This window comes from Moschus berezovskii, chromosome X, assembly GCF_049115385.1.
Source record: "Moschus berezovskii isolate FMDL1 chromosome X, NW_MosBer_1.0, whole genome shotgun sequence".
Taxonomy (NCBI): domain Eukaryota; kingdom Metazoa; phylum Chordata; class Mammalia; order Artiodactyla; family Moschidae; genus Moschus; species Moschus berezovskii.
The window spans coordinates 72351868-72377268 of NC_142488.1; the positions used below are offsets into that span (position 1 = coordinate 72351868).

At 36.7% G+C, this 25401-nt stretch overlaps 1 protein-coding gene across 1 annotated transcript in view; it reads left to right on the forward strand.

Annotated features, from left to right (window-relative positions):
• Positions 1 to 25401, forward strand: part of CYLC1 (cylicin 1) — a 46933-nt gene that overhangs the window by 13589 nt on the left and 7943 nt on the right. The window contains exon 2 of the mRNA XM_088834277.1: positions 23694 to 23781. Coding sequence (XP_088690403.1) covers positions 23694 to 23781 — 88 coding nt within the window. The remainder of the gene's footprint in view (positions 1 to 23693; positions 23782 to 25401) is intronic.

Consider the following 25401-nt stretch of genomic DNA (forward strand, 5'->3'; position numbering starts at 1 on the left):
TGGACGTGGGGTACCTCCTCGCAGCTGCCCGGCCCTGGCCTCAGGCGTGGGGTAGCTCCTCACGGCCGTGCCTCTTTGCCTGGTCGGTTGCACCAGGGCCAGGGTCTCTCGTGTCTAGAAAACCCTGAAGACTCCACCAGAAAATTACTAGAGCTAATCAATGAATATAGTAAAGTTGCAGGATACAAAATCAACACTCAGAAATCCCTTGCATTTCTGTACACTAACAATGAGAAAACAGAAAGAGAAATTAAGGAAACAATTCCATTCACCATTGCAGCAAAAAGAATAAAATACTTAGGAATAAATCTTCCTAAAGAAACAAAAGGCCTGTATATAGAAAACTGTAAAACACTGATGCAAGGAGTCAAAGATGGCATAAATAGATGAAGAGATATAGCATGTTCATGGATCAGAGGAATCAATATAGTGAAAATGAGTATACTATCCAAAGCAATCTATAGATTCGATGCAATCCCTATCAAGTTACCAACGGTATTTTTCACAGAACTAGAACAAATAATTTCACAATTTTTATGGAAATGCAAAGAACCTCGAATAGCCAAAGCAATCTTGAGAAAGGAGAAAGAACTGGAGGAATCAACCTGCCTGACTTCAGGCTCTACCTCAAAGCCACAGTCATAAAGACAGTATGGTCCTGCCACAAAGACAGAAATATAGATCAATGGAACAAAATAGAAAGCCCAGAGATAAATCCACTCACCTATGGACACCTTATTTTTGACAAAGGAGGCAAGAATATACAATGGAGAGAAGACAATCTCTTCAAAAAGTGGTGCTGGGGAAACTGGTCAACCACCTGTAAAAAAATGAAACTAGAACACTTTCTAACACCATACACAAAAATAAACTCAAAATGGATTAAAGAGATAAAAGTAAGACCAGAAACTATAAAACTCCTAGAGGAAAACATAGGCAAAACACTCTCTGACATTAATCACAGCAGGATCCTCTATGACCCACCTCCCAGAGTAATGGAAATAAAAGCAAAAATAAACAAATGTGACCTAATTAAACTTAAAACCTTTTGTATAACGAAGAAAACTCTATTCAGGGTAAAAAGACAGCCTTCAGAATGGGAGAAAATAATAGCCAATGAAGCAAATGACAAAGAATTAATCTCAAAAATATATAAGCAGCTCCTGTAGTCTATGTGAGAAAAATAAACAATCCAATCAAAAACTGGGCCAAAGATCTAAACAGATATTTCTCCGAAGAAGACATACCAATGTCTAACAAACACATGAAAAGATGCTCAACATCACTCATAATCAGAGAAATGCAAATCAAAATCGCAATGAGGTACCATCTCACGCCAGTCAGAATGGCTTCCATCAAAAAGTCTACAAGCAATAAATGCTGAAGAGGATGTAGAGAAAAGAAAACCCTCTTACACTGTCGGTGGGAATGCAAATTAGTATAGCCACTATGGAGAACAGTGTGGAGTTTCTTAAAAACCTGGTAAAAGAACTGCCAAATGACCCAGCAATCCCACTGCTTGGCATACACACTGAGGAAACCAAAATTGAAAGAGACACGTGCACCCCAATGTTCAACGCAGCACTGTTTAAAATAGCTAGGACATGGAAGCAACCTAGACTTCCATCGGCAAATGAATGGATAAGAAAGCTGAGGTATATATACACAATGGAATATTACTCAGCTATTAAAAAGAATGCATTTGAATCAGTTCTAATGAAGTGGATGAAACTGGTGTCTATTATACAGAGAAGTATGTCAGTAAGAAAAACACCAATGCAGTATATTAATGCATATATATGGAATTTAGAATGATGGTAATGATGACCCTATATTCGAGATAGCAAAAGAGACACAGATGTAAAGAACAGAATTTTGGACTCTGTTAGAGAAGGTGAAGGTGGGATGATTTGTGAGAACAGCATTGAAACATGTTTATTACCGTATGTGAACTAGATCACCAGTCCAGGTTCAATGCATGAGACAGGGCGCAAAGGACCAGTGCACTCGGATATTCTTGAGGGATGGGATGGGGAGGGAGGTTGGAGGGGGTTTCGGGATGGGTAACACATGTACTCTCATGGCTGACTCATGTCAATGTTTGGCAAAATCCACTATATTATTATAAAATAATTAGCCTCCAATTAATATATATATTAATTAAAAAATAATGAAAAATTCAATGACAAAGAAATTAGTTTAAAAAATAAAGAAACTAATGAGAATAGCTAATGAATTGCTCTTTCTCCCAAGGCCAAAACACTGCTCCCTTATGTTTATCTAGGACAGATAAGGGACAGTTATACCTGTACACTTCCTTACCTAATGCACAGGTTTCATCTCATATGATGAAAAGTTCACATTTGTAAATTTCCTACCAAGTACAATTTGATAAGCTGTTCTAACATAACTCTGTACATAACCAACAGTTGTGTTCATATATAGAGATGAAAAAAAAATTTTTTATACTCTTTGGTACTATTTTAATAGGCCTTTTATCTTTGCTTAATTTACATATCTAAGAATAAACTATATTCAAGTTTTTTGAGGAAAATCTCTGCAAGCATATATATAGCTTTGGAGGAAAAGCAGCCTGAAAGTGAAGAAAATGTAGGAGCCTGAATGTGAAAATCACATTACAATTGCTCTTTAGAGAGGAATATTCTTGTATTTTCCTTTTGGCCAATATATCTCTCATGGACACATACACAGGTGCATCAAGATTGCTGGGAGAAATATCAATAACCTCAGATATGCAGATGACACCACCCTTATGGCAGAAATTGAAGAGGAACTCAAAAGCCTCTTGATGAAAGTGAAAGAGGAAAGTGAAAATGTTGGCTTGAAGCTCAACATTCAGAAAACCAAGATCATGGCATCTGGTCCCATCACTTCATGGGAAATAGATGGGGAAACAGTGGAAACAGTGTCAGACTTTATTTTTTTGGGCTCCAAAATCATTGTGGATGCTGATTGCAACCATGAAATTAAAAGACGCTTACTCCTTGGAAGGAAAGTTATGACCAACCTAGATAGCACATTAAAAAGCAGAGACATTACTTTGCCAACCAAGGTTCATCTAGTCAGGGTTATGGTTTTTCCCGTGGTCATGTATGGATGTGAGATTTGGACTGTGAAGAAAGCTGATTGCCGAAGAATTGATGCTTTTGAACTGTGGTGCTGGAGAAGACTCTTGAGAGTCCCTTGGACTGCAAGGAGACCCAACCAGTCCATTCTGGGGGAAATCAATCCTGGGTGTTCATTGGAAGGACTTATGCTAAAGCTGAAACTCCAATACTTTGGCCACCTCATGCGACGAGTTGACTCACTGGAAAAGACTCTGATGCTGGGAAGGATTAGGGGTGGGAGGAGAAGGGGACAACCGAGAATGAGATGGCTGGATGGCATCACCGACTCGATGGACATGAGTTTGAGTGAACTCCGGGAGTTGGTGATGGACAGGGAGGCCAGGCGTGCTGTGATTCATGGGGTCGCAAAGAGTCGGACACGACTGAGCGACTGAACTGAATTGAACTGATACATGTTCAAAACTCATGTTAAAAAAACTGATATCAAGCATTAAGTAATCAGATTCATTTCTAGTTTAAGTAATCTCCATACTGTTCTCGATAATGGCTCTATCAGTTTGCATTCTCACCAAATGTGTAGGAAGTTTCCCTTTTCTGCGTATCCTCTCCGGCATTTATTGTTTGTAGATTTTTTGATGATGGCCATTCTGACGGTTGTGATGTGATACCTCACTGTAATTTTGATTTGCATTTTTCTAATAATTAGTGAGCTTTAGCATCTTTTCATGTGTTTATTGGTCATCTGTCTTCTTTGGAGAAATGTCTGTTTTTTGCCCATTTTTAGATTGAGCTGGGTTTTTCTCTTTCTGATTTTGAGCTGTTTGAGCTTATATATTTTGGAGATTAATCACTTGTCAGTTGTTCCATTTGCAATTATTTTTTCCTATTCTGAGGATTGTCTTTTAATCATGTTTATCATTTCCTTTGCCGTGCAAAAAGTTTTCAGTTTAATTAGATTCCATTGGTTTGTTTTATTTCTATTTCCATTATTCTATGAGATGGGTCAAAGAATAAATCTGCCATATGACCCACCAGTCTCACTACAGGGACTGTACCCTGAGAAAGTCACAATTCTAAAAGACACAAGTACCCCAATATTCATTGCATCACCATTTACAGTAGCCAGGGCATGAAAACAACCTAGATATCCATCTACAGATTATACATTGCATCACCATTTACAGTAGCCAGGACATGAAAACAACCTAGATGAATGGATAAAACAACCTAGATATCCATCTACAGATGAATGGATAAAGTGGTACATATATACAATGGAATATTATGAAACTATAAAAATGAAATTGAGTCAGTTCCAGTGAGGTGGATAAACCTAGAGCCTGTTATACAGAGTAAAGTAAGTCAGAAAGAGAAAAACAAATATTGCATATTAACACATACATATATATATGGAATCTTAGAAAATGTTATTGATGAACTTATTTGCAGGGAAGGAATGGAGACATAGATTTAGAGATTGCATCTGTGGATATAGTCGGAGAAGGAGAGAGTGAAACGAATGGATAAAGTAGCATTGACATATTTACACTAGCATGTGTAAAATAGATAACTGGTGAGAAGTTGCTGTATAACACATGGAGCCCAGCCTGGAGCTCTGTGATGACCTAGAGGGGTGGGACAGGGAGAAGGCTGGGAGGTTCAAGACGGAGGTGATATATGTATAATTATGGCTGATTTGTGTTGTTGTAGGGCAGAAATCAACTCAACATTGTAAAGTAATTTTACTCTAATTTTTAAAAAATAAAAATAGATTCAACCAATGAAAAACTGATTCTCTCAGTTCAAGCTGTGAGACATTGTGTGTGAACACATCTAAAGTTATTGAATAGATTTCAGAAGCACTTATGCACTGTAAAATGTAATTACTGTGTCTTACCCCTTTAAATTCCTGATGTTTACATTCTCTTTATGATGTCATCACTCAGCATTACCAGTTTGAACTTACAGTGCTAAAGTCCTGGCAACCTATAGGCAGGGGAAATGTCTCTTCCAAGATTGTAAGTCTTATTTTCAATAATTTTTAGCGTTTTTAACGGTTAGTATGCTCAATTTAGCTTCATATTTATATTTTAATATAAATAATGATCCTCTAATAGTAGCTATTTATAGATCAAAAGTTGTATTTTATTAGCATCATGCTCTCACCAACTGAGCTAACTGGCCATGACTGAAAGTTGTATTTTAAACAGAGGTACAAAATTTCCATTAACATCTTAAGTGTTTTACTTTGAAATTTAGCTAGTTCAGGCTCTTTCACAAAATAACTGCATGGCCTTCGATATTTTAATCACTCTGAGTGTGTGTATGTGTGTACTTATAACCACATCTTATTTCAGGGATAAGGGAAGTATTTACTGTGTGTGAAGGCACTTTAAAATGAAAAGCAGAATAAAACATAGTAAAACTTTATTATGGTACTCTGGTATACTTAATTTATATGTAAAGAAGATTAGGCCATCCTGTTTTTCTGATAAAATGGAAGACTTTATATTATTGCCAATTAATTAGTTCATTTTTAAAGGTATCATTAAGTGGATGATAAAATATTATTCATAGGAATTAAACAAAAATATGAATTATTTATTATTTATTGATAAATAATAATTATTTATTATTATTATACAATTCTTCAGGATTTAGTGGCTACATCACTCAGTGTTAGTCTCTATTTTAAAAGCCAATCTCCTTTAAAAGAGTATTACTGACAGTAATACAAAAAATTATGATGATGTAAGCCATATTGACTTAGAGCTAACAGCTAATATCCATATGTATTACGTTGAACCATATAAGATGATCAGTATTCAGCCATTTTGACTTACAAAAATGGAAAATTCTTATTTTTAAAAAGCATGTAAAATCAGTAAGAAAGCTACAGTTATGATGGAATAAGTAATTTGTAGGAAAAAATTGTCAAAGATCAGTAAAAATATGAAAAACTGCACAACTTCAACAATGAAAATAAAGTTTAGAAAACTTTGACTCAAATTCAAATTATAAATTGTATATAGATCTATTCCCTTTTAAAATGATATATTTCTATAATGTTTGGATTTTTTTCCAAAAATTATGCATTATTTTAGGATCAGAAAATGCAACATAGTTTGAAAAAAAAAGGAAAAGAATGATTTTATCCAGAAATTAACTATATAGTTCTCTAGTCCTTTTAAAATGTATTTCTAGTTTGATGTTGATGTTGCCTACATCTGCTCTTACCTCTTACATAAAAAAGGGCTCAGATTATGTCACTACTGGAAATTATTATCTCTTGTAAACACAGTGTTATAAGTAAATCCCTCTCTAGTGAGAAGCATTTTCCCCCATCAGTTCAGTTCAGTTCAGTTCAGTCGCTCAGTCGTGTCTGACTCTTAGCGACCCCATGAACCACAGCAGGCCAGGCCTCACTGTCCATCACCAACTCCCGGAGTTCACTCAAACTCATGTCCATCGAGTCAGTGATGCCATCCAGCCATCTCATTCTCTGTCGTCCCCGTCTCCTCCTACCCTCAATCGCTCCCAGCATCAGAGCCTTTTCCAGTGAGTCAACTTGTCTCATGAGGTGGCCAAAGTATTGCAGTTTCAGCTTTAGCATCAGTCCTTCCAATGAACACCCAGGATTGATCTCCTCTAGAATGGACTGGTTGGATCTCCTTGCAGTCCAAGGGACTCTCAAGAGTCTTCTCCAGCACCACAGTTCAAAAGCATCGATTCTTCGGCGATCAGCTTTCTTCACAGTCCAACTCTCACATCCATACATGACCACGGGAAAAACCATAGCCTTGACTAGACAGAACTTGGTTGGCAAAGTAATGTCTCTGCTTTTTAATATGCTATCTAGTTGGTCATAACTTTCCTTCCAAGGAGTAAGCGTCTTTTAATTTCATGGCTGCAATCAACATCTGCAGTGATTTTGGAGCCCCCCAAAAATAAAGTCTGACACAGTTTCCACTGTTTCCCCATCTATTTCCCGTGAAGTGATGGGACCAGATGCCATGATCTTTGTTTTCTGAATGTTGAGCTTCAAAACAACATTTTCACTCTCCTCTTTCACTTTAATCAAGAGGCTTTTTAGTTCCTCTTCACTTTCTGCCATAAGGGTGGTTTCATCTGCATATCTGAGGTTATTGATATTTCTCCCGGCAATCTTGATTCCAGCTTGTGCTTCCTCCAGCCCAGCGTTCCTCATGATGTACTCTGCATATAAGTTAAATAAGCAGGGTGACAATATACAACCTCGACATACTCCTTTTCCTATTTGGAACCAGTTAGTGGTTCCACGTCCAGTTCTAACTGTTGCTTTCGGACCTACAAACAGGTTTCTCAAGAGGCTGGTCAGGTGGCCTGGTATTCCCATCTCTTTCAGAATTTTCCACAGTTTATTGTGATTCACACAGTCAAAGGCTTTGGCATAGTCAATGAAGCAGAAATAGATGTTTTTTCTGGAACTCTCTTGCTTTCTCCATGATCCAGCCAGTGTTGGCAATTTGATCTATGGTTCCTCTGCCTTTTCTAAAACCAGCTTGAACATCTGGAAGTTCACGGTTCACATACTGCTGAAGCCTGGCTTGGAGAACTTTGAGCATGACTTTACTAGCGTGTGAGATGAGTGCAATTGTTCGGTAGTTTGAGCATTCTTTGGCATTGCCTTTCTTTGGGATTGGAATGAAGACTGACCTTTTCCAGTCCTGTGGCCATTGCTGAGTTTTCCAAATTTGCTGGCATATTGAGTGCAGCACTTTCACAGCATCCTCTTTCACAATTTGAAATAGCTCAACTGGAATTCCATCACCTCCACTAGCTTTGTTCGTAGTGATGCTTTCTAAGGCCCCTTTGACTTCACATTCCAAGATATCTGGCTCTAGCTGAGTGATCACGCCATCGTGATTATCTTGGTCCTGCAGATCTTTTTTGTACAGTTCTTCTGAGTATTCTTGCCACCTCTTCTTAATATCTTCTGCTTCTTTTAGGTCCATACCATTTCTTTCCTTTATCGAGCCCATCTTGGCATGAAATGTTCCCTTGTTATCTCTAATTTTCTTGAAGAGGTCTCTTGTTTTTCTTATTCTGTTGTTTTCCTCTGTTTCTTTGCATTGATGGCTGAGGAAGGCTTTCTTATCTCTCCTTGCTACTCTTTGGAACTCTGCATTCAGATGCTTATATCTTTCCTTTCTCCTTTGCTTTTCACTTCTCTTCTTTTCACAGCTATTTGTAAGGCCTCCTCAGACAGCCATTTTGCTTTTTTGCATTTCAGTTTAGTTAGTTTTCTGTAATTGCCATATTCATTCTATTTGCCCTATGATGGATAAAGATAAGAAGCTTGTGGAAGCTTCCTGATGCTAGCTACTGACTGTGGGCAAACTGGGTTTTGCTCTGATAGGTGGAGCCTTGTTCAGTAAATCTTTAATCGAATTTTCTGCTGATGTGGTTGTGTTTTCCCTCCCTGTACTTTGGCCTGAGGCAAAACTATGGTAAGAGTAATGGCAGTAATGGTGACCTCCTTCAAAGGACTTATGCCAGCACCCTGTGGCTCCCAGGTCAGTGCCCCTGACCCTGCAGCATGCCACTGTTGAGCCAAGCCTTCACCAGAGACTCCTGGACACTCACTGGCAAGTCTGGCTCAGTCTCTTGTGGGGTTACTGCTCCTTTCTCCTGGGTCCTGGTGTGCACAAGATTTTGTTTGTGCCATCCAAAAGTTTGTTTCCTCAGTCCTGTGGGCATTCTGTAGTCAAATCCCACTGGGCTTCAAATTCCCTGGGAGTTCACAGTCCCTTTGCCAGATCCCCAGGCTGGGTAATCTGTTGTGGGCCACAGAACTTTTGCAACACTGCAAGAACTTCTTCGGCATTACTTTTCTCCAGTTTGTGAGTCATCTGCTCTGTGGCTCTATGATGGGGCTAATGCTGACCTCCTCCAAGAGGTCTTATGCCACATGTCATGCCTCCCAGGTCTGCTGCAGTCAAAGACCCTGTCCCTGCGGCAGGCCACTACTGACCCGTGCCTCTGCAAGAAGCACTCAAACACTCAAAAGCAGGTCTTTCTCAGTCTCCTGTGGGGTCGCTGGGTCCTGTGCATACAAGGCTTTGTTTGCACTCTTCAAGCATCTCTGGCCTGTATAAAGTTTGATTCTCAATGAAAATTCCCCCCTCCTACCATCTTGTTGGGGCTTCTTCTTTGCCCTTGGATGTGGGGTATCATATTTTGGTTGGATCCAACTTTTTCCTGTTGATGGTTGTTCAGCAGCTAATTTCAATTTTGGAGTTCTCGCAAGAAAAGGTGAGTGCACATCCTTCTTCTCCACCATCTATAATGTCCAATTATCTTGCCTTTCGCCTAATTTCAGTGACTCACTTCAATACATATCCCTCCAAAACCTCACTTTCTAGCATTTCACTCTTCAACCACTGCCTCAGGTAACCTTAATAACCCCACTCCAACAATGTTTCCACCCCTCCAAAACTTACCATTGATTTACAATCTTTGAACTGTCACTCATCAATCCCTTCTCCATGGCTTTACAAATATTCTTACCCATTATAAATTCTTACCTATCTTAAATTCTTACAAGCTCATGGTGAATCAGCACAAATGTTTCCCTGCATAAATCCTCAATTCCATTTCCTCACTGTCCTTTTGACATTTCTACTAATAATAGTAGATGATTAACCCTAATTTTAGTTAAATCCGATTCTCCTATTACTCCATAGTGTTTGGTGGCACTTCTACAACTGAACATGACTAAGGAAAGGCATGTAACCATGATGATTGGCTTCAATTCATATTTATGATGACAAATTTAAAGTGTACTGTTAATGGTACCTGGCAATAATATTAAACTTCTATCATCTATTCATCGCTCTCTTATTCTTGAAGATGAGTGTTCCTTACTTTTTCCTCTCTTCTCAAATCTATAATAGCTACATTCTTGCCTACTCTCAGCTAGGGGAAAATTTCACCATCATCACTACAGGCATATTACAACCCTATTTTCTGCCTTCTCTTCTATTATAGCAAATGCTCTTTTCTTGCTCATGCCTGAGTATAATTTGAACTGTGACAATTTCTTAGGGCAGTCAAAACAATTTACCACAAATCGAGTGGCTTAATTGCCTCACACATCTGGAAGCTTTAAGTCCAAAGTTAAGGTGTCAGCATATTTGGCTCCTTGAGGCTCTGAGGGAGGTCTATGCCTCTACCCTAGGTTACAGCAGTTGCTGGAATCATTGGTATTCTTTAGCTTATAGATGCCTCACTTCAATCTCTGCCTCCAACATCACAAAATTCACTCTCCCTGTGTGTGTGCCAAGTGTCCCCTTTTCATAATGACACCAGTCATTGTAGTAGGTCTCACTCTAATCCAGAATTATCTCATCTTAAATTGATTACACCTGTAATAGACACTATTTCCAAATAAGGTCAAATTCACAGATACCAACTGGTAAGACTTGTGTGTATCTTTATAAGGGGTACAAATCAACTCACAACACTGGTTGCTGGATTTTCTCCGCTAAAAGTATAGCTCCTATAGCTAACTCTTTTTCTGTATCCTCATTGTCTTTCGTTTTATTACAGAATTTTGCTGATACAATTAACATGTAACTTTTTTAAGTTTAAGGTGTACAATGTGATGATTTGTTATGCATGTATATTGCAAAATAATTACCACAGTAAGATTAGTTAACACTTCCATCACATCACAAAATTGCTATTTCTTTTTGTGGTGAGAACATTTATGGTCTACTCTCATACCAAATTTCAAGTATATAATATAGTATTGTTAGCTATAGTTAACACACTCTACAATAAATACCCAGAAATTATCCATATTTTAACTGAACGTTTGTACACTTTGAATGACATCTCTGTATTTTCCCCAACCTCTCAGTTTGTTCTTTAAGTATGCTTCTTTAGAATCCATTTATAAGTGAGATTGTACTTAGTCATTTATAAGTGTACTCACTTATAAGTGTAGTTCCTCATTTATAAGTGAGATTGTATATGTCTTTCACTGACTTACTTCACTTATCATAATGCCCTCAGGGTCCTTCCATGTTGTCATAAATGCCAGAAATTCCTTCTTTATCATGGCTAAATTAAATAAATGGTTTATAGATGATAGATAAGTCTCACATCTCTTCAAGTGTGATTTCATTTCCTTTAGATATATGTCCACTAGTAGAGTTGCTATAAAATATAGTAGTTTTGTTTTTAATTTTTGAACAACCTCCCTCTTGTTGCCCACAGTGGCTGTACCAATTGACATCTGTTCCAAAAGTGCCCAAATTTCCTTTTATCCACAGCCTCACCAATACTTGTCTCTACTCTTTTTGATAAGAGCCATTCAAACATATATGAGATGATATCACACTCTAGTTTTGATATTAGTTACCTGTTTGGCATCTTTTCATATACCTGTTGTCCATCTTTATAAATACTTTGGCAAAGTGTCTCCAGTTTCTTTGCTCATTTAAAAAAAAATAGGGTTGTTTGGATTATTTCTGCTGATGAGCTGTATCAGTGTCTCATATATTTTGAATATTAACCCTTTATCAGAGAGACAATTTGAAAACATGTTGTCTCATTCCACAAGCTGCTTTTATTGTTGTTGTTGTATTGTTTATTTTGCTGTAAAAAAGCTTTTCAGCTTATTCACTTCTCTTTTTGTTAGCCTGTACTTTCTTGGTGTCATATAAAAACAATCAATGACAGGAGAATATCAAAAAGATTTTTCCTGTTTTCTTCTAAGAGATGAACAGTTTCAGCTTCTATGTTGAAGTCATTAATCCATTTCAAAATTATTTTTTGAATTGTGTAAGATAGGGGTCCACTTTTATTCTTTTCCATTTGGATATCCAGTTTTCAAAGAAACATTTTTTGAAGAGCTATCCTTTAGCCAATTTGTTATCTTGGTATTTCTGGGTTCTTGGTTCTGTTACAATAGTCTATAATTTATTATTATTATTATCTTGAGGTATGTTCCTTCTATTCCCGCCTTCTGGAGGGTTTTTATCATAAATGTATGTTGAATTTTGTCAAAGGCTTTCTCTGCATCTATTGAGATAATCATATGTGTTTTATTTTTCAGTTTGTTAATGTGGTATAGTACATTGATTGATTTGCGGATATTGAAGAATCCTTGCATTTCTGGGATAAAGCCCAGTTGGTCATGATGTATGATCTTTTTAATGTGTTGTTGGATTCTGATTGCTAGAATTTTGTTCAGGATTTTTGCATCTATGTTCATTTGTGATATTTGCCTGTAGATTTCTTTTTTTGTGGCATCTATGTCAGGTTTTGGGATTAGGGTAATGGTGGCCTCATAGAATGCGTTTGGAAAGTTACCTTCCTCTGCAATTTTCTGGAAGAGTTTGAGTAGGATAGGTGTTAGCTCTTCTCTAAATTTTTGGTAGAATTCAGCTGTGAAACCATCTGGACCGGGGCTTTTATTTGCTAGAAGATTTCTGATTACAGTCTCAATTTCCGTGCTTGTGATGGGTCTGTTAAGATTTTCTATCTCTTCCTGGTTCAGTTTTGGAAAGTTGTACTTTCCTAAGAATTTGTCCATTTTTTCCAAGTTGTCCATTTTATGGGCATATAATTGTTGTTAGTAGTCTCTTATGACCTTTTGCATTTCTGTGTTGTCTGTTGTGATCTCTCCATTTTCATTTCTAATTTTATTGATTTAGTTTTTCTCCCTTTGTTTCTTGATGAGTCTGGCTAGTGGTTTGTCAATTTTATTTACCTTCTCAAAGAACCAGTTTTTGGCTTTCTTGATTTTTTCTATGGTCTTTTTCATTTCCTTTGCATTTATTTCTGCCCTAACTTTTAAGATTTCTTTCCTTCTACTAACCCTGGGGTTCTTCATTTCTTCCTTTTCTAGTTTTTTTAGATATAGAGTTAGGTTATTTAGTTGACATTTTTCTTGTTTCTTGAGGTATGCCTGTATTGTTATGAACCTTCCCCTTAGCACTGCTTTTACAGTGTCCCAGAGGTTTGGGGTTGTTGTGTTTTCATTTTCATTCATTTCTATGCATATTTTGATTTCTTTTTTTTATTTCTTCTATGATTTGTTGGTTATTCAGGAGCATGTTGTTCAGCCTTCATATGTTGGAATTTTTAATAGTTTTTCTCCTGTAATTGAGATCTAGTCTTACTGCATTGTGATGGAAAAGATGCTTGGAATGATTTCAATTTTTTTGAATTTACCAAGGCTAGATTTATCGCCCAGGATGTGATCTATCCTGGAGAAGGTTCCGTTTGCACTTGAGAAAAAGGTGAAATTCATTTTTTGGGGGTTAAATGTCCTATAGAGATCTATTAGGTCTAACTGGTGTATTGTATCATTTAACATTTGTGTTTCCTTGCCAATTTTCTGTTTAGTTGATCTATCCATAGGTTTGAGTGGGGTATTAAAGTCTCCCACTATTATTGTGTTGTTGTTAATTTCCCCTTTCATACTTGTTAGCACATGAGAAGATGCTCAACATCACTCATAATCAGAGAAATACATATCAAAACCACAATGAGGTACCGTTTCACACCAGTCAGAATGATGCTATGCAAAAGTCTACAAGCAATAAATGCTGGAGAGGGTGTGGAGCAAAGGGAACCCGCTTACACTGTTGGTGGGAATGCAAACTAGTACAGCCACTATGGAGAACAGTGTGGATATGCCTTAAAAAACTGGAAATAGAACTGCCATATGACCCAGTAATCACACTCCTTGGCATAAACACCAAGGAAACCACAATTGAAAGGGACACATGTACTCCAATTTTCATCACAGCACTGCTTATAATAACCAGGATATGGAAGCAACCTAGTTGTCCATCTGCAGACAAATCGATAAGAAATTGTGGTACATATACACAATGGAGTATTACTCAGCAATTGAAAAGAATACATTTGAACCAGTTCTAATGAGGTGGATGAAACTGGAACCTATTATACAGAATGAAGTAAGCCAGAAAGAAAAACACTAATAAAGTATACTAACGCGTATATATGGAATTTAGAAAGATGGTAACGATAGCCCTGTATACGAGATAGCAAAAGAGAGAGAAATGTGTAGAACAGTCTTCTGGACTCTGTGGGAGAGGGTGAGGGTGGGATGTTTTGGGAGAATGGCATTGAAACATGTATATTATCATATGTGAATCACCGGTCCAGGTTCGATTCACGATACAGGATGCTTGGTGTTGGTACACTGGGTTCACTCAGAGGGATGATATGGGGAGGGAGGTAGGAGGGGTGTTCAAGATGGGGAACACATGTACACCCGGGGCAGATTCATGTCAATGTATGGCATAACCAATACAATATTATAAAGTAAAAAATAAATAAATATTTTTTCACAGTTAAAAAATTGTTTTCTATGCCATTACATTCTAGTTTTTAAGAGTAGTTTACAATCAGGAACTATGAGTCTTCAACATTGTTCTTTCTCAAGAATGCTTTGGCTATTCATAGTCTTTTGTGGTTTTGTACAATTTTTAGATTTGTGTTTTCAATTTTTTTGAAAAAATGCCATTGACTTTCTCATAAGGATTGCACTTAAACTACAATGGCTTTTGGTTGGTATACTGGACATTTTAAAAATATTATTATTCTGATTCATTAACTTGAAATGTCTTTCCATTTATTTGTAGCTTCTATATTTTCTTTCATCAAAATCTTATAGCTTATAGTGTGCAGTTATTTAACTTCTTTGGATAAATATATTTATAAAGATTTTGTTACTTTTAACTCGTGTAAATCAGATAGTTTTCTTTTTTTTAAGATATTTTGGTTTTAGTATATTAAAGTGCAACTGATTTCTATATATTTTGTATCCTGCAACTTTACTGAATTTGCTGATTAGTTCTAATAGTTCTTGGTAGAATCTTCAGGACTTTCTCTATTCAAGATCACATATCCACAAACAGAAATAATTTATTTTCTTGCCTAATTGCTCTGGCTAGTGTTTCCTCTACTATGTTGACTAAGAATGGCAAGAGTTGTCATACTTGTTCCTGATCACAGAGGAAAAGCTTTCAACATTTAAACATTCAGTGTAAAGTAAAATGAGAGTTTGTCATTGATGGTCTTTATTATATTGAGGTACATTTCTTCTATAGCCAATTTTTTCAGAGTATTGTTTCTATATGGAAGAATGCTATATTTTGTCAATGCTTTTTCTGTGCCTATTGAGATAATTATGTGATTTTTAGTTCTCATTCTATTAATATAGAGTGTCACATTTCCAAATTTGTAATCATACTGTATAATATTTGTAATATCGTAGTGGTTGGAAAAGATGTTTGATATGATTTCAATCTTCTTAAATTTTCTAAAATTTGTTCCTTGACATATGATCTTTTGTGGAGACTGTACTGTGTACTCTTGAGAGGAAAATGTGTCCTGCTGTTATTGGATGGACTAGTATGTATATGTATGTTAGACCCATTTGGTATTAAATATCAGATCAGACCAGATCAGATCAGTCACTCAGTCGTGTCCGACTCTCCGCGACCCCATGAATCACAGCACGCCAGGCCTCCCTGTCCATCACCAACTCCCGGAGTTCACTCAAACTCATGTCCACAGAGTCGGTGATGCCATCCAGTCATCTCATTCTCTGTCATCCCCTTCTCCTCCCGCCCCCAACCTTTCCCAGCATCAGAGTCTTTTCCAGCGAGTCAACCTGTTCAGTTCAGTTCAGTTCAGTCGCTCAGTCGTGTCCGACTCTCCGCGACCCCATGAATCACAGTCAACCTGTTAGTATCTACTTAATATATTTAGGTGTTCTAATCTTTGCTGAATATATATTTATCATTGTTATATTCTCTTATGAATTGATCTCTTTATCATCATAAAAGGACCTTCTTTTTCTCTTTAATGGTTTTTGACCTAATGTTTGTTTTTTCTGATGAAAGCTCTCTTTTGATTTCCACTTATATAGAATATATTTTTCCATCACTTCATTTTGAATCTATATGTGATCTTAAAACTGAAGTGACTCTCTTGTGAGTATCATATAGTTATGTCTCGTTTTTACATTCATTCAGCCACTCTATGTATTTTATTTGGTGAATTTAATCCAATTACTTTTAGAGTGATTATTTATAAATAAAAACTTGCTAATGTCATATTATTCTTTCTGACTGTTTTATAGTTCCCTTGTTTCTTTCTTCCTTCATCTCTTGCTACCTTCCTTTGTAAATTGATCAATAACATAGTAAGCTAGAATTGAAGCTTTTGAACTGTGGTGCTGGAGAAGACTCTTGAGAGTCCCTTGGACTTCAAGAAGATCCAACCAGTCCATTCTAAAGGAGATCAGTCCTGGGTGTTCATTGGAAAGACTGATGCTAAAGCTGAAACTCCAATACTTTGGCCACCTCATGCGAAGAGTTGACTCACTGGAAAAGACTCTCATGCTGTGAGGGATTGGGGGCAGGAGGAGAAGGGGACAACAGAGAATGAGATGGCTGGATGGCATCACCGACTCGATGGACGTGAGTTTGAGTGAACTCCGGGAGTTGGTGATGGACAGGGAGGCCTGGCGTGCTGTGATTCATGGGGTCGCAAAGAGTCGGACACGACTCAGAGACTGAACTGAACTGAACTGAAGATGTTTTGCTTCACCTTTTCCTTTATCTTTTGTATATCTTCTATAAGTTTTTGCCTTGCAGTAACCATCAGTTTAAAAAAAAAAAACTCTTATTAATGTAATAGTTTCTTTTTCACTAATACATACTTAACTTCAATTAACATATAATCATATTCAGTTCAGTTCAGTTCAGTTCTGTTGCGCAGTATGTATGGATAAACTACATGATATTCTGGGGATGCCTGTGGGTCAGTTGAGGGTATCCCTGAGCAAGTCATCTCCAGCAACTTGTGGGTAGGCTTCATGATGTAGTTTGCAACACTATAGGATTTATTTCCCTTTAATGCCCTCGGAGGGTCGTATCTGCTGCTCTCTCAGCTTCTTCTTGCTTCAATCCATGCTGCTCATGACTCAGTACTCTGGATGTGGTGACAGAGAAATGATCCTTTTTGACAGCATCATACACTGTAAAAGAAGCTGGATGCTCACTCACACAACCTTACTGCCTCTCATGGGAGAAATTACAGGCCAAGGAGATTTCTTTTAGCAGTATACTGTGCTACCTTAAGGGAGGGATGATGTCTGTAAAGTCAAGTATTGCTCTGACCCTCTCCAACCACCCAAATTTATATTTTTTGCTCTCATTATAACCTATAATCATTATCCTGGAAATTTGGACTTCCAAAAAGGCTGTCTTATCCGTGGGAGATTGTCTAAAATAATGTTCTCCAGGGAATCCTGGACCATAGTTGAGGGGGGCTGAGGCTAGTTCTTGGGCCACAATGGAAAAAAGGCCTATCATCAGACTGCTTTCTTCTTTTCTAACCCCTCTGTTTCCCTCTTTATAAGAACTCTGGTGACTATATCTAGTGTCTTCCTGAGTAATCTAGAATAATTTATTGTTCACAAGGTTTTAATTTAGTCACATGTGCAAAGTCCTTTTTTCCATATAAAACAACATTCACAGGTTTCAGGGATTTGTATATGAATACTTTGAGGAGTCATTTATCAACTTTTCACAGTGCTCAATATTAATTAGCTGAATGAACAGATTAATGAAAATCTCATAATATTTTCTTGTTCAAATTGGGAGGATTGACTCATTCAGTTACAAGGGAATACAACTGCAAGAATAGTAATGAGTGAAAACAAGTGGAGCAAAAACAATAGGACAAGAAGGAAGTAATTTTATAAAAGGTAGATTTGAAGTAAGGTACACATAAACTGAAAAAGAATAAAGAATTTTGAGGGAAAAATTTCACTTCAGAAAAACCTAAGCGAGTAAAAAATTGTACAATTACATGAAATGATATAGTATCTTTGAAAACTTATTTTAAACAGAAAGCATAATAAGCATATTAATTATTACTGTTATTACTATTGTCATGACTGTACTATTTCTCTCAAGGTATTGAAAGAACAAATATGTCTTTTCTTCTATTCATTTTTTAAATTTATTTCCATTACTGTAAAAAGAAAGAGTATTAGAGATAATAATAATTGGGTAACAGAAGCCAAATCTGTCATTCTATTCCATTATGGTTATAGATTTTTGTGTCATTTTAAGAAACATTTATGGCACTATCACTAAGACAGTCTCTTTTGTCACCTCCTGGAAACTTTGTTTTTACCTTTCACCTTTGGGTTTACTTTACATCTAGGATTGATTTGAGTGTGTAATGTGAGATCAGGTCAAGAATCACTTTTTATTTTCCCTTGAAGATATCCAATTGATTAGTACTGTTTATTGAAAATCTAATTTTTCAATATATAACAACTTTGAGGCAATTCATATGACCATATCTATATAGGTCTCTCTCTTTTTTTAACTCCTTAGTCTGTATTGTAGGTTATTTGTCTTTGGGCTGATACTTGTTGTTGTTGCTCAGTTGCTCAGTCGTGTATGACTCTGTGATCCCACGGACTGCAGCATGCCAAGCTTCCCTGTCCTTCACCATCTCTCAGAGCTTGCTCAAACTCATGTCCATTGAGTCAGTGATGCCATCCAACCATCTCATCCTCTATCATCCCCTTCTTTCTTCTGACTTCTATCTTTCCCAGCATCAGGGTCTTTTCCAATGATTTATTTGGCTCTTCGCATCAGGTGCCAAAAGTATTGGAGATTCAGCTTCAGCATCAGTCCTTCCTTCCCTGATAGCTTAGTTGTTAAAGAATTCACCTGCAATTGAAGAGAACCTGGTTCAATTCCTGGGCTGGGAAGATCCTCTGGAGAAGTGATAGGCTACCCACTCCAGTATTTTGGGGTCTCCTTTGTGGCTCAGCTGGCAAAGAATCTTCCTGCAATGAGGGAGACCTGGGTTCAATCCCTGGGTTGGGAAGATCCGCTGGAGCAGGGAATGGCAACTCACACCAGTATTCTGGCCTGGAGAATTCCATAGGCTGTATAGTCCATTGGGTCCCAAAGAGTTGGACGTGAATATTCAGGGTTGATTTCCTTTAGGATTGACTGGTTTGATCTCCTTGCATCCCAAGGACTCTCAAGTCTTCTCCAACACCACAGTGCAAAAGCATCACTTCTTTGGTGCTCAGCTCTCTTTATGGTCCAACTCTCACATCCATACATGATCACTGGAAAAACCATAGCTTTGACTATATGGCCCTTTGACTGCAAAGTAATGTCTCTTCTTTTTAATATGCTGTCTAACTTTGTCACAGCTTTTCTTCCAAGAGCAAGTGTCTTTTACTTTCAAGGCTACACTCATTGTTCACAGTGATTCTGGAGACCGAGAAAATAAAATCTCTCACTCTTTTCATTGTTTCCCCATCTATTTGCCATGAAGTGATGGGACCAGATTCCATGATCTTAGTTTTTTGAATATTGACTTTTAAGCCAGCATTTTAACTCTCCTCTTTCACCTTCATCAAGATGCTCTTTAATTCCTCTTTGCTTTCTGCCTTAAGGGTGGTAACATCTACATACAAGAGGTTATTGATATTTCTCCTGGCAATCTTGATTCCAACTTGTGCTTCATCCAGCCAGGCATTTCACACGATATACTCTGCATGTAATTCAAATAAGCAGGGTGACAATACAAAGCCTCATTGTATTCCTTTTCCAACTTTGAATCCGTGCATTGTTCCATATCAGGTTCTAATTGTTGATTCTTGATCTGCATACATCATATTAATTGCTCTCACTTTTTAATTAATGATATATGGTAACATATATCAATATATAATATTGATATTTAGTAATACATATCCTTCACATTGGTTGTTTATCTTTCAAATTGTCTTGTACATTCTTGGCTCTTATTTCCATATAAAATTTAAAATTATCTAGTCAGTTATCACAAAAAGTCAGAGCAAATTTTATTGGGATTACATTGAATAGGTGTATCAATTTGGGAAGAATTGTTACATTTATAGCATTGAACCTTCTGAATATAGTATATAGCTCTATTTACTTATGTTTTCTTTAATTTATCTTAACATTGATTTGTGTCCTTCAGTGTAGAGGCATTGCACATATATTTTAAAATTTATTTTGAGTATTTTGTACTTATGCTATATGTCATTAACATAAGTAAAAAATGCTTAAAACCACATGGAGGTATGACCTAAATCAAATCCCTTATGATTATACACTGGAAGTGAGAAATAGATTCAAAGAATTAGATCTAACAGACAGAGTGCCTGATGAACTATGGATAGATTTGTGACATTGTACAGGAGGCAGTGATCAAGATCATCCCCAAGAAAAATAAATGCAAAAAGGCAAAATGGTTGTCTGAAGAGGCCCTACAAATAGCTGTGAAAAGAAGAGAAGCTAAAGGCAAAGGAGAAAACGAAAGATATATTGATTTTAATTCAGAGTTCCAAAGAACAGTAAGGAGAGATAAGAAAGCCTTCCTCAAATATCAATGAAAAGAAATAGAAGAAAACAGTAGAATGGGAAAGGCTATAGATCTCTTCAAAAAAATTAGAGATACCAAGGGAATATGTCACTCAAAGATGGTCACAATAAAGGACAGAAATGGCATGGATTTAACAGAAACAGAAGATATTAAGAACAGGTGGCAAAAATATACAGAAGAACTATACCAAAAAAAAAAAGATCTTCATGACCTAGATAACCATGACGGTGTGATCACTCACCTAGAGCCAGACATCCTGGAATGTGAAGTGAAATGAGCTTTAGGAAGCATCCCTATGAACAAAACTAGTGGAGGTGATGGCATTCCAGTTGAGCTATTTCAAATCCTAAGAGATGATGTTGTTAAAGTGCTGTACTCAATATGCCAGCAAATTTGGAAAACTCAGCAGTGGTCAAACGACTGGAAAAATTTAGTTTTCATTTCAATCGCAAAGAAGGGAAATGCCAAAGAATGTTCAAACTACCACACAATTGCACTCATTCCATGTACTAGCAAATAATGCTCAAAATTCTCCATTCAGGCTTCAATAGTATGTGAACCAAGAATTTCCAGGTGTTCAAGCAGAATTTAGACAAGGCATAGGAACCAGAGATCAAATTGTCAACATCCGTTGGATCATAGATAAAGCAAGAGTTTCATAAAAACATATACCTCTGCTTTATTAATTACACCAAAGCCTTTGATTGTGTACATCATAAAATGTGGAAAAATTTTCAACTGGTGGGAATACCAGACCACCTACATGCCTCCTGAGAAATCTGTATGAAGGTCAAGAAGCAACAGTTAGAACTGGACATGGAACAACAGACTGGTTCCAATTCGGGAAAGGAGTACGTCAAGGCTGTATATTGTCACCCTGCTTATTTAACATATATCTGGAGTTCAGTTCAGTTCAGTCCCTCAATAGTGTCTGACTCTTTGTGAGCCCATGGACTGCAGCACGCCAGGCCTTCCTGACCATCACCAACTCCTGGAGTTTACTCAAACTTATGTCCATTGATTCAGTGATGCCATCCAACCATCTCATCCTCCGTCGTCCCCTTCTCCTCCTGCCTTCAACCTTTCCCAGCATAAGAGTCTTTTCCAATGAGTCAGTTCTTTGCATCAGGTAGACAAAGTATTGGAGTTTCAGCTTCAGCATCAGTCCTTCCAATGAATATTCCAGACTGATCTCCTTTAGGATGGACTGGTTGGATCTCCTTTTAGTCCAAGGGACTCTCAAGAGTCTTCTCCAACACTGCAGTTCAAAAGCATCAATTCTTTGGCGCTCTGTCTTCTTTATAGCCCACCTCTCACATACATACACGATTACTGGAAAACCATAGCTTTGACTAGACAGGCCTTCGTTGACAAAATAATGTCTCTGCTTTTTAATATGTTGTCTAGGTTGATCATAAGTTTTCGTCCAAGAAGCAAGCTTCTTTTAATTTCATAGCTGCAGTGACCATCTGCAGTGATTTCGGAGCCCCCCAAAATAAAGTCTGTCACTGTTTTCACTGTTTCCCCATCTACTTGCCATGGGACCAGATGCCATGATGCAGAGTACATCATGCAAAATGACAGGCTGAATGAAGCACAAGCTGGAATCAAGATTGCTGAGAGAAATATCAATAACTTCAGATACGTAGATGGCACCACCCTTGTGGAAGAAAGTAAAGAGGAACCAAAGAGCGTATTGAGGAAAGTGGAAGAGGAGAGTGAAAAAGCTGGCTTAAAACTCAACATTCAAAAAACTAAAATCCTAGCATCCAGTCCCATCACCCCATGGCAAATAGATGGAGAAATAATGGAAATAATGACAGACTTTATATTTCTTTGACTCTAAAATTACTGCAAATGGTGGCTGTAGCCATGAAATTAAAATACGCTTGCTCCTTGGAAGGAAAGCTATGACCTACCTAGACAGCATATGAAAAAACAAAGACATTATTTGCAGACAAAGTATGTCTAGTCAAAGCTATGGTTTTTCCAGTAGTCATGTATGGATGTGAGAGTTGGACTATAAAGAGAGCTGAACGCCAAAGAATTGATACTTTTGAACTGTGGTCTTGGGCTGCAAAGAAATCAAACCAGTCAGTCCTAAATAAATCAGTCCTGATATTATTCATTGGAAGGTATGATGATGAAGCTGAAGCTCCAATATTTTGGCCACCTGATGTGAAGAACTGACTCCTTGGAAAAGCCTCTGATGCTGGGAAAGGTTGAAGGTGGGATGAGAAGGGGACAACAGAGAATGAGATGGTTGGATGGCATCACTGACTTAGTGGACATGAGTTTGAGCAAGTTCTAGGAGTTTGTGAGGGACAGGGAAGCCTAGCATGCTACAGTCCATGGGTTGCAAAGAGTCGGACATAGCTGAATGACTGAACTGAACTGACAAATTGTATTATTAAAATATTTTCTACTTGTTTTGTTGTATATCTAAATATTTATTTTCACATTTAATCTTATATCTATTTTGCTAAATTATCTTATTAATTCTAATTGTGTGTCTATAGGTATTGTGGATTTTCTACATAAACATGCTGCCTGTAAATACTAACAGTTTTATTTCTTTTTTCCCCTATTCTTAGACGTTTTGTGTATATTTCTCTTTCCTTAAAGCACTAGCTAGAACCTCCAGTAAAATATTACATTGAAGTTGTACTAGCAGATATACTTTTGTTGTTCCTTAGCTTAAGGGGAATATTTCTAATGCTTCAGCTCTGAATATTCATATTTTCTCTAGTTTTCTGCATATATTTTTAATCAGGTTAAGGAAATTTCTTTCCAATTTTTATTTGCTAAACTTTTACCATGAATTTGTTAGACTGCATATTGAGATGTTCATATAATTTTCCCTTATTTATTTTGATGTGTTAATGTGGTGAACTTCAAATGTTAAACTAATCTGAATTAAATTCTGTTTGATTGTGGTAGAGTATCCTTTCTATGTATTGAATTAGATTGAATGTTTAAGGATTGGGGTATTTATATATGTGAGAGATATAAGTCTGTGATTTTTTTCTATTAATGACCTCATCAGATTTTGGTATCAAGGTTATGTTTTTTTCATAGAATAAATTGATGAGTCATTCTTCTTTTTCTGTTCTTTGGAAGATTTTTTGAATAATTGTTACTTTCTCTTCCTTAGGTGTTTGGGAGAATTAATCAATGAAGACATCCACACATGGAATTCTCTATGTTGGTAAGTTTTTAATGATCAATGTCTTTAGTATACATACAGTAATCCATATTTTCTACTTAACCCTTGTTTCAGATTTCATATGTTTTCTTTTTAAAGAAATTTGCCTATTTCATCTAAATTTTAAATATATTAGCATAAAGCTTTTGATTCTTTCATTTCTTTCTGATGATAATTTTATTATATTTTCCTCTTATATATATTGGCTTTATTTTGCTGTTCTGTTTTTAGCTTCTTAAACTAGATACTTAAGTCATTAACTTTGCAGCTATTCTTCTTTTCTAATTTACAAATTTAAAATTATAAAGTTTTAAATAGGTTTTTACATCCCACAAATACTTCAATACTGTATTTACCTTATGCTATTCAAAATGCTTTAAAAATATTTTCTAGTTTCCACTGTAATTTATTCTTTGATCCATAGATTGTATTTTTAATTTCCAATTGTTTAGATTGTTTTTAGTTTCTGTTGTTGATTTCTAGCTTTATTCAACTGTGAGCAGCAAACATATGCCATATGATTTAGTACTTTGATACTTGTTGAGAGTTGCTTATTGCCTAGTCTATGGTCACTTTTTTGAAATGTTCCATGTGAACTTGAAAAAAATGTATAGTATTGTGCAGTTATGTGGTGTAATGTCTTTACATTATGCCAAGTTTTGTCAATCATGTTATTCAACTTTTCTATATCTCTACTGTATATTCTTTTCTTCTTGTTCCGTTAGTTATTTAAAGAAATATGCTGAAGTTCCCAAAATTGTCAGTTTTCACATTACTTTTCTTTTTATAAATTATAGTTTTATGGTTTTTAGAGCTATGTCAGTGGGCACATGCATATTTAGAATTATTACATCTTTCTGTTGGATTAACCCCTTTACCATTACAAAATATTCCTATTTATTTTTATGTATCTTAAAGTTAACTTTGACATTAGTTTAGCTACATGAGCTAATTATCCATTAAGGTACAAATGGAAATCCCTTTTCCATTAAAACAAACAAACAAACAAAACCCATCATGTTCTCTTATATTTTAGTTTTATTTATTATAATCCACTGTGCAGATTCATGTTTTGAGTGGTGTACTTAGTCCATATACTTTTCTGTGGTAAGAAAATTAAACATGAGAACTATTCACTATATGTTTAAGTGTAAAACACAGCATTGTTAATTATAGGCCCAATGTTATGCAGAAAACCTCTGTAATTTGTTGATTTTAGTCCATTTGCTTTTTAAAATTTTATTTATTTATTTATTTTTGGCAGTGCTGGGTCTTTCTTGGGCTTCCCTGGTAGCTCATTTGGTAAAGAATCCACCTACAATGCAGGAAACCCTGGTTCGATTCCTGGGTCAGGAAGATCCCCTGGAGAAGGGACAGGCTACCCACTCCAGTATTCTTGGGTTTCCCTGGTGGCTCAGAGGGTAAAGAATTCACTGCATTGTTGCTGCATGTGGGAGTTTCTCTAGCTGTGGTGAGCAGGAGTTACTCTTTTTGGGCATGGGCTTCTCACTTCAATAGCTTCTCATTAGAGAGCACAGAATCTAGGTGCACAGGCTTCAGTAGTTGAGGCAAACAAACTCAGTAGTTGAGGCTTGCAGGCTTAGTTGTTCTGCAGCTTGTGGA